Consider the following 13420-nt stretch of genomic DNA (forward strand, 5'->3'; position numbering starts at 1 on the left):
GGAGGGGCTGGGGCTGGTCCCTGTAGCAGGGCTGCACTGGGGAGCCCCCGTGATCTGTGGGGGGGCTGGTCCCTGTAGCCGGGCTGCACTGGGGAGCCCCCGTGACATGGAGGGGCTGGGGCTGGTCCCTGTAGCCGGGCTGCACTGGGGAGCCCCCGTGACATGGAGGGGCTGGGGCTGGTCCCTGTAGCAGGGCTGCACTGGGGAGCCCCCGTGATCTGTGGGGGGGCTGGTCCCTGTAGCCGGGCTGCACTGGGGAGCCCCCGTGACATGGAGGGGCTGGGGCTGGTCCCTGTAGCCGGGCTGCACTGGGGAGCCCCCGTGACATGGAGGGGCTGGGGCCACTCACGCCTGCACAGACTCCCTCTCCAGCAGGGCTTCGTTGAGCAGGTTGTTGAGCTCCTGCTCGTTCTGCGAGGCGTCGACGACTCTCTCGGCCAGGTCGCGCAGGCGCAGCCGCCGCCGGGGGTTGGGGAAGGAGGGGTTCACCACCTGGCCAGGGGGAGGTGAGAGTCAGACCAAGGCAAACCCCTGGGGTTACTGGCTGACAAAACCAGAAGTGCACCCTGAGAAACAGGCCGTCTCCTCTTGAATGCCGCTGGCCAGCCTGGGCCGGATCCCCAGCAGGTGTAAACGGGCCTCGCTCCACCGACTTCCAGGCAGCCCATTTCCACCAGCTGAGGACCTGGCCCCTCAATCTTAGTAATACCCCACCCCTCCCCCATACGGGCGAGGGTCACTGTGGCCAGGTCCATTCATATCCCGGCAGAGAAGTACAAGGCCCAAGTACTTGTCGCCCTTCTCCTTGTGTCGGAATTCGACAGGGTGAGCAAACCCCAGGGGTAACAAATACCCCCCTGTGTGCTCACTCTCGAGCCTGCTGCGGCTCTAAATGCCCGGGGTCGCCCCATGCTCCCCTGCTGCTGCTGGGTGCCAATGCCCCTCCCCAGCCTCCCCTCTCCCCAGGGCGGCTCTCACCCTGGTGTCCAGCTCCTCGGCCTCGTCGGGCGTGGTGCAGGTGGTGTTGATGCTGCCGTTACACTCCTTGGTGTTGATCAGCAGCGGGGAGTTCCCATGGGAGGACGTCAGGGACAGCTTCTAGAACACAGAGGAGCAGGTGGGAATTCAGCCACCAGGACCGAGGGCCGTAAGAAGGGGGAACGACTCGGGATGCGGCATTCTGTTTCCTGGCCATGCTGCCTAGGCCTCATGCTGGTCCCACTGTATGGGGTGAAATTCACCCACAAGGCTTCCAATATGGGAAAGAGGGGGTGTCTTGGAGGGAAGAGAGTGACTGGAGCAGAGGAAGACGTAGGGTGGTTATTAAGGAGCAGTGGAAGTTACGGACGGCAGAGACGGATTCTGTCCCTTTAGGAAAGGGACAGGAGCGCTGACGGTTTTAGAATCAGAGGCTCACAGGAATGGGGAGCCAGGAGAGAGGAGGATGGGGCCAAGCGTTCACACCTCTTGGCATGTGTGAGAAGGGCAGAAACGGAGACAGGCCTTCGCAAGGCGGAGAACGGAGCCCAGGGCACGCCACGGAACAGGGGGCGGCAACGGGGGAGATGAAAGGAGCTGGAGGAGGAGGAAGGTCACTCACCACTCCGTTGATCCCATTCTTGAGGGGCTGCTTGGGCACCACGATGAGGTACGTGACGATCCCCTTCTCCTTCAGGTACTCGCACCTTGTCCCCCCCTCACCGGGCTCCACCTCGAACTCCCCTTTCAAGCAGTCCATGGTGCTCTGGGAGATGTGTACACGCCTGTGGGCCAGGTGGGAAGAAGCCATCAGTCAGGCCCCTGCTGCCTTCGTGCCAGCCCCGGGCAGAACTCGGCAGGTTTTGGGGAGGATATTTTGCGAAGGTATTGAGGGATCCACACAAAGCCCCTCACCCTCTTCATCCCCTGGGGAAGGAGGCAGGACTGAGAACCCTGGGTCCCAGCAGCGATTGGTTTCCATGGGGAAGGTGGGAATGGATTGAGCAAAAGCAAAGGCCCATGTCTCGGTGGGGGATGGGCAGAAGCACAACGGCAGATGCAGCTGGGACCTGACCCGTGGGCGGCTGGGGCAGCAGAAGCAGACTGGGAGCCCAGCAGTGGGGCGGGAACAAGGGGCTGGTGTACTCACAACAGCCTGGCCTGCTAAGGAGACGGCACTCTGCCTGCTGACAAGCCATTTCCAACTCCTGGCCGGGATGGGTGGGGTGCAATCAGCCAGCCAGCGGGAGCCAGGGCGTGGAACACCTCCCGCCTTGCCCACGGGGCGCCATCAGCTCACCCATCCCTGCGCCTGACATCCACTACACGGGACCCTCCCCGGTTATTTGCGACGAGGCCCCATTTGGCTCCAGCCACCAGGTGGGGAATCCAAATCTGGAGCCCGCGTGGGGGGGTGTTCCAAGCTGAGATTTGCTCAGAGTCCCTTCCAAGGCGTCTGGCTGTCTCCGACGATTTCCCAGCGCCTCAGAGCGGTCGCTCCTTCTAAATGGCTATTCTTGTTATTAATAATCAATCCTGGCACCTCCGCCCAGGCAGATCCAGGGCGCTGCTGCTGACCCCGGCCGGAGAAAGCAGATTTGTTACCCTCGTGGCTTTCCAGCCGGCTGCACTTGGCTGCTCCTTGCCCCATGGCTGTAATTTCTTAGCGGTGACAAGACCGGGTGTGCTGTGCTGTATTTGTATTTAGCTAGGCCTGCAGGGCACCCGGCCACAGAGGAAATACTTCCAAACCAGAGTCACCGTCCTTCCGGAGACCTCCCCGCTCCTCCAGGCCCTGCCAATTACCATGGGGCACCCCCATGCCCCCCAGCCCACAGGGACCGCCCTTGTAACAAACGCAGCACGAGTGACTCCCAGGGCATGAATTCCGTCAGAGCTGGCTGGAGCGGAGCTCCGGTAAATATTTCCCACCCCTCTGGGGATTTTATAGCATGTTGGGGGGCTCTGGGAAATACTCTTATCAGAATTTAAGCCCACTGACTTCAGCTGGCTCCAAATGTGGCCCTGGGATGTTTACCACATAGGAGCCTGGCTAGGTTATTACGGCCACTTCTGGCTGCTGGGGACAAGGCAGGCTGGGATTTCTGGAAGGTGTCCCGCTCCCCCCAGCCTGCCCTCTTGATGGGTTCCACCTTTCTGTCTCTGCCAGCTCCTGGCCCCTCCCTCAGATCACACCAAGAAGGGAGAAGAACGTCACCTGGGACATGTAAAACTTGACTGCACAAAACCCTACTCATCTGCCCTGGGGACCAATCCTGCACTGGGTGCCAGATGGGACTGCGTGGGACCCAAGAGGGCAAGTCCTGGCCGGATCCTAGACACAGCTCCTGCTTGCAGGGAGCTGACAGGACGGGATTCTGCTCTTTTTGGCCAGGATCCTGCTCCCAGTGCAGCCAATGGAGTTGAATGGAGGCAGGGCCAAGTCCTGCACAGAGTTAGGTGCTGTTACTAACAAAGACCGACGGGAGGGGAATGCAGTGAGTCTGAGACAGACGGTGCTCTTATGGGTAAGGCTGCGTGTCTGTCACGGAGGTCACTGAAGTCACGGATTCTGTGACTTCCCGTGACCTCTGTGACTTCCGCAGCAGCAGCAGTGTGGGTGTGTGGGAGGGGGCAGGGGTTTGGGGTGCAGGGCGGTGTTTACCTGGGGGGGGTGGGCTAATCGGCTCCCACTGGCATGTCCCTGCAGCTCCTAGGCAGAGGGGCCACGGGGCTCCTCAGTTCCCAGCCAATGGGAGCTGCAGAGCCAGCACTTGTGGCAGGAGCAGCGCGCGGAGCCCCTCCCCCTAGGAGCTGCAGGGACATGCTGGTCGGAATCGGGTAGGGAGCCTGCCAGCCCCGCCAACCCTCCCCCCCCCCCCCCCCCCCCGGGGGGGGGGGCCGGGACCCCCCCCCCCCCCCCCCCAGCACCCGTGGACTGCCCCCTTAGAGCACCCACCTCCTCCGGCCTACGTTTTAGTTAGGGGTATATAATACAAGTCATAGACAGGTCACGGGCTGTGAATTTTTGTTTACTGCCTGTGACCTGTCCATGACTTTTACTAAAAATACCCATGACTAAAACATAGCCTTACTTATGGGGTCTCATGCTCTTGCCCTCACGCGGTGAAGCACTGGGTGAGCACCGGCACTGATATCACCGAGGTTAGCCAGAGGGACCCCAAAACAAGCCACGTCACAGGGCTGGAGCAGTGGAGACACAGGCCAGGTTTAAGGTGAATGTCAGGGCTAGGGGACGGAGATGGACCGACACTCCTTCGGCCCTGTTGCTGTCTAGCCATTGCAGGCTTCCCCTCCGCCCTGCCGAGGCTCAGCCTGGGCTGTCCGTCCACCTGGAGATACTCACCCTGGGATGCCGCCGGCCTCCATCTTGTTAGCCACCGTGACATCTGTGGACCACACGTCGTACTGCCAGCGCTTCTGGCCCAGCACGCCACCCAGCACCGTGCCGCTGTGGACCCCCACCCGCATGTCCACGTCCGTTTTGGTCTTCTCTCGCACGTAGCTTTGGGAGAGGGAGAGCAGGGGTCACACAGAGAGGTCGCTGGATCCATGTCTCAGCAGGTAAGTCCCCCAGCTGAGCCTCACCCCCATACCCTGGCAGGGCATTCGGCAGCATTCAGAGATACTGGGACAGATCCAATCGGGAGATGCCCCACCGAAGACACGAGGATTGAGGCTGGTCTAGTGGAGTCTGGCCCCTGCTGACACATTCATGTGCAGACACGCCAGGGGCCAGATCTTCCTCTGGTGTAAAGTCACCAATGAACTAACCCTCACAACCCACCTTCCTCGGGTGGTGGGTATCAGGCAACCTGGTCAAAAACACCCATGTGTCTTGAACGTCAAAGGAACGTCCCACGTCACTTCAGATGCCTTCGAACATGTTACTTGTCATTAATCCCATTTTACAGATAGGCACTCCCCCAAGGTCATGCAGTGAGTTAGCAGGAGAGTCCGGACCAGAACCCAGCACTCCTGATGTGTAGACCTCTGCTCTAACCATTAGGCAACGTGCCCCCAGGGAGCCTCATTCCTACAGCTGAAGTTGCAAACCAGCTTTCATTATAACTCCCACAATTAACCCTTGTTCAAAGCTTTCAATAAATCTTTCTTTTGGCTGAAATTTTCAATCCCTACTCTCAGCTCAAAGGTGAATTTTGGGGAAAAAAAATCTCTTCAGATGTTTTTAAGTTATAGGACAGGGGTAAAAATACCACTTTTCCCATATTAGGTATATATCTGGCCCCATCCTGTCTGAGCACTTAGCAATTTTCAGTGTATTTATCCTCCTGATACTCTTGTAAGGCAAGGCCGGGCTAAGAACCCCATTGCACAGATGGGAAACTGAGGCACAGAACGGGTAAGTGACTTGCCCAAGGTCATACAGGGCAGCTGTGGCAGAGCAGCGACTTGCACTCAAATCTTCCAACACTAAGGCTAGCGCCCTAATCACTGGTTAGGGAGTCCTGAAGTACCTAAGCTGGGATTTTCAAAGGGTTTGGCCACCTAAAATCTTCTAGGCGCCTTTGAAAATCCCATCTCTTCCCCTAAAAATCTCATCTCGAACTTACCGCAGCTCTGTATATGCTACAGCTAGTTTTCATGTGTATGTGCACACTCAAATTCAAACCCTATGGTGCTGCACACTTGTACAACCCCACAATACTCTCATGATTTTGTCAGGAGTCTCATAATAATTATTGTTTTCTTTAAAGCCCCAGCTCCCGGAGTCAGGTGGATGTGGGATGATTTCAGCCTTCATTCTTACAGAAAAAGTAAGTTTCTAGCCCTCGTGGCTGTGGAAACAGCTTCAAAAGCAAGAGGACTTTTTTTAATTTTAGTCTTGTTCCCCCACCCCTTCTTCAATCCTTTAAAAAACACAACGGGGAAATCACACGTAGCAAACTTTGTTAGCGCAAAATGAAGGCTGCACATCTAAACACACAGAAGCGCGCGCTCCCAAAGTCACAACGGGACAAAGCTGCCATTGGCCCTGAGCAACGATAACAGACAGCACTGGCCACGGGGAGGGAAGACGGGCATGAGGGGTGGACCCCAAGTCATGACGCAGAACAGGCTAAAGGAGCCCCGTGAGTGCTGATTATTTACGGCGAAGCGACGGGGCTGGAGAAGTGCTTATCTATCCCGAGAATGAAGAGTAAGGGACGAAGGGAGCGGCACTTACGATATGGCTTCCACCATGGCCAGTCCCATCATGATGGAGCAGACGGCGTGGTCCTCGCGGTAATCCGGCAGCCCACAGATACAGTAATAGCAGTCTCCGAGGATCTTGATGCGCAGCTGGTGGTGTTTCTGAGAGAGCAGGGGGAAGCACAACATGTGATCTCCACATGGTAATGGCTGGGAGAGAGGCTCCTACCTACATCTCTGCATTACCACCTTCTATGCTCTGCCAGCCCTTGTGTCTGCCACCCCCACCACCTCCCCTCTCTGCACCTCCTTCCACGCTGCCCCTGGAGCTGGGGTCTCTCTGCTCATGTATACCCAAATCCTTCCATCTCCACTCTGAAGGAAACACCTCAGCCCCACCCTCTCCACCCAGCAGTCCAGCGCTGCTCTGTGAATATCCCAGTGCTGCTGACTCTCATAATTTTGTCAGGAGTCTCATAATAATTATTGTTTTCTTTAAAGCCCCAGCTCCTGGAGTCAGGTGGATGTGGGATGATTTCAGCCTTCATTCTTACAGAAAAAGTAAGTTTCTAGCCCTCGTGGCTTCAAAATCTGACCCCAGGGCACCCTAAAGGCTCAAAAAGCAGAAGGCAAATAAAAAGAACGCCAAATCTCTTATTTTTACACCATCTCATGAGTTTAAAGCCAATCGCGTGATTTCTGGTGAGCCAGACTCAGGATTTTTGAACAATCGGGGTTGGCAATGCTGATATCCTACCTCGTCGGCAACGCTGGTCGTGACTTGGCCTTCTCTACCGTTTGGGAAAGGCACTGACCTGCCCCCAGCTGCGCTATGCACCGGGGCTGGGGGCAGACCTGCCCCCAGGCTGCACTGCTCCGACTTGATTCAGCTCATCGTGAGGTTATGGTGACTGGCTTTAGTATGTTATGAATTCCCTGTGCTCCCTGTGGCAGGGGCTGGGCTAACCATCTGTGGTGCTCCGGGCAACACGCAGCACATACGCAGGCAAACTTCAGCTCCCAGTTACCCCAGTGTAAAGGCAAGTGCCAGTCTGGATTCACAAGGGTGAAATTGGGTCTCTGGTTTTCCTCTCCCCTATTCCCCTTCCACTGCTTCTTTCAGTGCCACTCTCCTCCCTCCGCATTCCTTTGTTACTGACCTTGCCAACTCTCCCTCCTCCTCTGTCTCTCTCCTGTTCCCCCTTCCGCTCCCCTTCCCGGTAACTGACTCAGAGTTTAGGCTAGGTTGAAATGAAATGAAAATGTCTCTCCCTTTATGGTTAACATGGCTTTCCCCATCTCCCCTTCCCACTGTGCTGCTTGACCTGCTTTGCACCCACAGCGCTTTCCCATGCAGCAGCAGCAGGCGCAGGGTTTGACCTGAGTCCAAGGACTCTCATCCCCAGGGCATGCAGAAATAAACTCATTTTCCATTCCTCTCCCTCCCCCAAGGATAAGGGTAGTGGGCAGTTTTCCCAGCAACTCAGTGCTGCTGACTGCAGGGCTAGATTCTCAGTTACACTCGGGGGGGGGGGGAGAGGATGGAGGGGCTAAGGTCACTTTTAGCCACCTCTGCACTCCGTGTATTCTGCGGCCGTGAAGGGCCCTGCCCAGCCCCCAGTGTAACTTAGAGCAGCCTCCGGGCAGTCTGCTTCCCTGGCCTCTAGGGAACAGCGAACAGCCCTGGTACACTGCACTCGAGACACAGCCCTGATCTGCTGGGAGCAGGGCCGGTGAGAAGCCCTTACGCCAGCTCTGCACCGGCGGGGGAGCCTTGTGCACCCACTTTAAGGCCCCTTTTTGCAGTCTGTGTGGCGTTACTGAGGGTGAGGCCTGTGGGTGTCAGGCACCCCGGGGAGGGCACTTCTCCCTGTGCCGGCAGGGCAGGGCTGCTCCTTACGCTCACTTCGGGGCTAGTCCTCCACAGGCTGAACCTTTCCTTGGTCTCAGGGCTTCAGTGACAGCCCAGGGGCCCCCAAACCAACAACGCCCAGGCAGCCGCGGTGTCCCTCCACTCAGCAGGCCTCCCACTTGCCCTGGAGGAGTCAGAGGGGAGTTCGGTCTCCAAGGCTCATACAGGCCTTGGCCTTTACACAGAGGCCACCGCCATGGAGATTGATGGTGTCCAGAGTGGTGGCAGCTTTTGCTGTGTGAACCCCTGGCTACGGGGAACTCAGCCGAGACCCGCCAAACCCAGCTAACAGCCATCGCGTGGCAGCAAGGTTCACTCACTGCCAGGTGGAGCCTGAGGTGACCAGGAGGTGAAAGGCCTAGGCCTCACGTCTTGGTGAGCCTCACTCTGCACGGGGATGGGCAGACGTGACCTCCTCTGGAGTTCACCAGCATGGCTCCTCCCGCGGGCAAGGAGCGAAGCCTGCTTGCTCTGCCACCATAGCATTCCCAGACCCTGCTGAGCCCAGGGGAGACTCAGTGGCAGAGAAGCTGTGACCTCCTCTGAGGCTTGCGTTTGCTGCGGTGTACTGAGCCTGCCAGTCTCTCCGGAGCCGGTTGTGAACCAGAGCGTCCAGACCGACAGGCGCTGCGTGGGCGTACGTACCGCGGCCAGCTTGTCGAAGCGGGCGAAGAGCTCATTCAGCAGCTTCACCAGCTCGTGGGCGCTGCAGGAGGACGACAGCTGGGTGAAGCCAACTATGTCAGCAAAGAGGATGCTGGGAAAAGAAGAGAACACAAGCCAGAAAACATATGTTGGTTTCACAGATTCCAAGGCCAGAAGGGAGACCATAGTGATCGTCTAGTCTGAGCCCCTGTGTAGCACAGGCCAGAGACCTGTTAGAAAAACAGCCAGTCCTGGTTTACAAATTGCCAGTGATGGAGAATCCACCACGACCTTGGGAAATTGTTCCAATGGTGACAATGGGACTATCGCCCAGAGCCGGCCTCCACTCAGGAACAATGCAGAGACCTCCCCGCTCCTCCTGAAGCCATCCAGCTGCCCACGGGGAGACTTGCCAGGTTGGTGTAATTGGGTCAATGGCAGCACCACACGGATGACGGGCCACTCAGAGGAATGCGGAGAAAGTCAGAATCAGAGGCAGCAGCGATGCTGAAGACCTAATAGTTTTGAGGCAGTCCAGGGTTGGTTTTTTCCCTGCCATTTATTCTCCACGGCTTTCTGACAGTGAAATATCCCACCCCGTTCCCCTCATGCCAAGGAATCCTGGGGCTTTCCCAGGAACATAAGAACTGCCCTACTGGATCAGACCAGGTTCATCTAGTCCATTACACTCTTTCTGACACTGCCCTGCACCAGCTGCTTCAGACGAATTACCTCCTCGGGGCGGGGGTGGGTTTCTTCCTGTCCCCTGTCACTTGGGAGTTGGTGCATGCCCTGAAGCATGAGGGTTTATATACCTGCTTACACACTTTTTTCCCATCCTATCAAATGTGAATTTTCTCATTGTCCTCAAATGTCTGGTCTTTTTTGGAATCCTACTAAGCTTGTGTTCTCGGCGCTACCTTGTGGCAGTGAGTTCCACCGGTTAATTATACATTGCATAGGACAGCCAGCTCCTTTATCAGCTTTAAACCAGTTGCCTTTCAAATTCATTGAATGCCCCTTTGTTCTTGCATTACGACGGAGTGCCCAGTATACCTCCTCTACCCCATTCATTATTCCATGTATGTAACGGGGGGGCTGCCCCTTTAAAGGCCAGGGAGCCTGGGGCCAGCCAGTCCTGTTCTGAGGCAGAGCCCCAGTGACTGCCTGATGAACACCGGATTCCCATAAAGCTGGCAGAGCTCAGGGACGGGGGAGAGCTACAGGCAGCAGGCTGGTTCCGGTGGCAGGCCCTGGAGTGGGGGGACTCCCAGGCAGATAGCCTCTAGGAGGACTGGGGCAGGGCTGCCTGGAGGAGTAAGACTCTGGCACAGCTGCCGGGCCAGGAAAAAGGACCTGGTTTAGCTGTTGGGTTTATGCTGAATTGTTTATTTGGGGGTTTTGCTGAAGATTCTTGGTGCCACTGAGAGAAAGGGCCTGATCCAGACTCTGTGTGTGATGATATCAATCCTTCTTGGGCTGGAGAGAGCAGTCAGCAACCTCAGCGTACCCCGGTCACATCCCTCCTTACTCCTCTCCTCTCCCAATCACACCACCCCAATCCTTCCCGTCACTCCTCATACAGACGTCTGCTCAGGCCCCTAATTATTCTTGTTGCCCATCTCTGAATTCCCTCTGTTTCTGCTCTGTCCTCCTTTGGCAGAGGGGTGACCAGAACCGGACGAAGTGCAGCAGGGGAGCATACCCCACTGGTTTACAGAATGGCATTAAAATAGCCTCGGTCTTATCCTTCATCCCACTCTTTATGCAGCCCAACATCTCGTGTGCTTTGTGACACTGAGCCCTGGACTTTATGAAGCCCATTTTTTTTCCCTGCGTGGTTACAATTAATGTAACCCCCAGAAATGCACATAGGTCGTTCATAGTATTCCTTCCAGGGCGCATTTTTCATCACTGAATTGAGTGTGGACAAGGTGACCATGATAAAAGTGATGTCTCACATGGAGATCAACCCTCCACCCATGGAGCAAGGCGTGTCCTTTACCTGACATTCTCATGGCGGTACATGTACATGGTGTTAAACTGCTGCATCTCTTTCTGGCTCGGGTCCTTCTTCATGTCCTTTAGCATCTCATCTGCCACGTGCTTGGGCAGGATGGAAAGCATCAGCCGTTCCTGAGGTGGAGGGAAGAGGAAGAGGATAATCAGATCTCAGGGCCCCACAAGATCAGCAGGTGCCAGGACAGGGCTGCCAGCCAAGCGGATTCATTTAGACTCGTAGCCACAACAGAAATCCCCAGGGTTCAATTACACAATTGGCCGGCATCACACACTCACACGGGTGAGGCCAGCCCAAGCAGTTGCGACTAGCTGCACCTCTGGGATGGGCAGTGTGGCTTGTGGCAAGGGCCAGATGCGCCAGGCTGCTTCTGTGATAAAGACCCATAGTAATAATATACCCCCTAGCACGTTTCAGCAGCAGATCTCAACGTGCTTTACAAAGGAGGTCAACATCCTTATCTCCATTTTACACATGGGGAAACTGAGGCCCAGAACAGAGAAGCGACTTGCCCAAGGAGAGCCAACAGGCCAGTGGCAGAGATGGGAATAGACCCAAGGTCTCCTGAGCCCCAGTGCAGTGCTCTGTTCACTAGAGACTAGACCCCACTGACACAGTGAAAATGAGCAGGGCGGCGGGAAGAGTGTGTGTCTGGGGGAACTGGAGACAACCCAGGCTCCACCGCTTACCACACAGCAGCATAAAAACTCACCTTCACAAGGCAGCACACGCACTGTCCAGCCCCTGCTGCTTTCCCCTCATGACACTGACACTGTACACTACCCCCGTCCGCACCCGCAGGCCAAATCCCGGAGTCCGGATTCAGCGGCTAGTCTGGCGAGACCCCCGCCCCTCACTTGCTCCTGCTGCAGTGAATGGCAAACCCCCACCCTCTGTCCCCCTTTAGCAGTTGGTTCATATATGTCCACTATTGCCTCCAGCCCAACAAACTTCGTCCTTCAGCTCAGGCACTGGAGGTTCATGATCTCACCCCCAAGTACCACATTACGAGGTGCGGTGACTAGCAGGAACCCCATCCTGTCTTGCTTGGGGGGCTCCGTTTGTGACATGCCCTGGCAGACAGGGGGAAAGGAACTGAAGCCACGAGCTTCTTTAGCCCAGGTTCATCGCCAGGCTGGACAAAGGGGCAGTGTGTTATGTCCCGAGCTGCGTGCTGGTTTGGGTGCAGCCCCTGGCTAATGCGAGCATAAACAGCCTCTCGACAGGGACACCGGATGCAGTTTCAAAGCCAGAATCCCACTCGTGCTCACCCCCCGGGGTTGGAACTCCAGAGTGCCAGACATTTGGGCAGGTTTACATTTCCGCCACTAAGGGAGCCATCTCTGGCAGGCAAGAGGGAGGAAATAGGACGGACCACGGTCACGAACAGCTTCCCAGCCAACCTAACCCTCGGCACAGGCTACAGAAACACAGGAACTTCCATCACTGAACCATGGAGGAAGCCACAGGCTAGAGGAAGATGGGTTTAGCCTCCATCAGGATGGGTTACAAGACACAAAGATCTGGCACTTTGGCGGGGGGGAGGAGCTGTCATCTGATGAAGAATTGATTGCTTTGGGATTTGTGGTTGGTGGATGGGGGCGTTTTATGACTCATCGACAATGCTGTTATTAATATTTTGCTGGTATCATATTACAGTGGTGTCTAAAGGCACCTGTCAGGGATCAAGGCCCCACTGTACACACGTGGAATAAAAAGATAGTTCCGGCCTCAAAAGCTTGCAGATTAATTTAAAGCCTTAAAATTAGGAAGGATGATTTCATGGCAAAGGCATTAGCCTCAGAGCTCTGACACCGACTCACGGTGTGACCTCGGTCGAGTCACTTAGGGTATGTCTACACTGGGACCCTGGCTTGTGGACGTGGGATTACCTAGGGGGGAGGGATAGCTCAGTGGTTTGAGCATTGGCCTGCTAAATCCAGGGTTGTGAGATCAATCCTGGAGGGGGCTGCTTAGGGATCTGGGGCAAAATTAGTACTTGGTCCTGCTAGTGAAGGCAGGGGGCTGGACTTGATGACCTTTCAAGGTCCCTTCCAGTTCTAGGAGATAGGATATCTCAATTTATTATTATTTACCCTGGGCTTGAGCATCCACACTGCATTGTATACCTGGGTCTCATAGCCTTGCTAATGTGTCCACACTGCACTACACAGACCTTCTAACTCGGGTCTGCGGCTTGAGCTGTGTCCACACTGCAGGAGGAGAGAGTTGGACCTGAGTCAGAGCAGGACTTGGGATCTGACCCATCCCCCTAGCAGGAGCCGAGGAGCTGAGTGCTTACTGACCCACGGTAGATTGATTTGTGTGTGGATGGAAGCAGGGCTTGGATTCAAGCCTGAGTCAGAACCTAGGTGTAATGTGCAGTGTAGACAGACCCATTATCTCTCTGTGCCTAAGTGACTCACCTGTAAAATGGGGATAATAACACTTCATTTCTCCCATGCTTTCTTTGATTAGACTGTAAGCTGTTCAGGGCCAGGGCTGTCTCTGATTAGGGAACCTAGCACAATGGCCCCGGATATGTATAAGTATTTGAGACTTTTGAATACCGAGCCAAATGTATCCTCACCTGGGATGAACGTGGCCAACTGCACAACGCTGGGTGCGCAGTCAACCAACCAAACTGACAGATGCTGGAAACGCCTGCTACAACCGATCAGACCAATGGC

General features: G+C 55.9%; 1 protein-coding gene across 2 annotated transcripts in view; it reads right to left on the minus strand.

Annotated features, from left to right (window-relative positions):
• The window catches only part of ADCY3 (adenylate cyclase 3), a 95187-nt gene that overhangs the window by 16533 nt on the left and 65234 nt on the right, over nt 1-13420 (minus strand). The window contains exons 3-9 of one of the 2 annotated variants that reach the window (XM_034766775.1): nt 10716-10846; nt 8711-8822; nt 6188-6315; nt 4346-4504; nt 1601-1763; nt 979-1095; nt 350-492 (exon numbers count right to left, since the gene is read on the minus strand). In XM_034766775.1, the coding sequence (XP_034622666.1) occupies nt 350-492; nt 979-1095; nt 1601-1763; nt 4346-4504; nt 6188-6315; nt 8711-8822; nt 10716-10846 (953 nt within the window). Of the gene's footprint in view, nt 1-349; nt 493-978; nt 1099-1600; nt 1764-4345; nt 4505-6187; nt 6316-8710; nt 8823-10715; nt 10847-13420 lie in introns of both variants that reach the window. The other variant, XM_034766774.1, reaches the window with a different exon arrangement.

The sequence above is a fragment of the Trachemys scripta genome, chromosome 3, assembly GCF_013100865.1.
Source record: "Trachemys scripta elegans isolate TJP31775 chromosome 3, CAS_Tse_1.0, whole genome shotgun sequence".
In the NCBI taxonomy this organism is placed as follows: Eukaryota; Metazoa; Chordata; order Testudines; family Emydidae; genus Trachemys; species Trachemys scripta.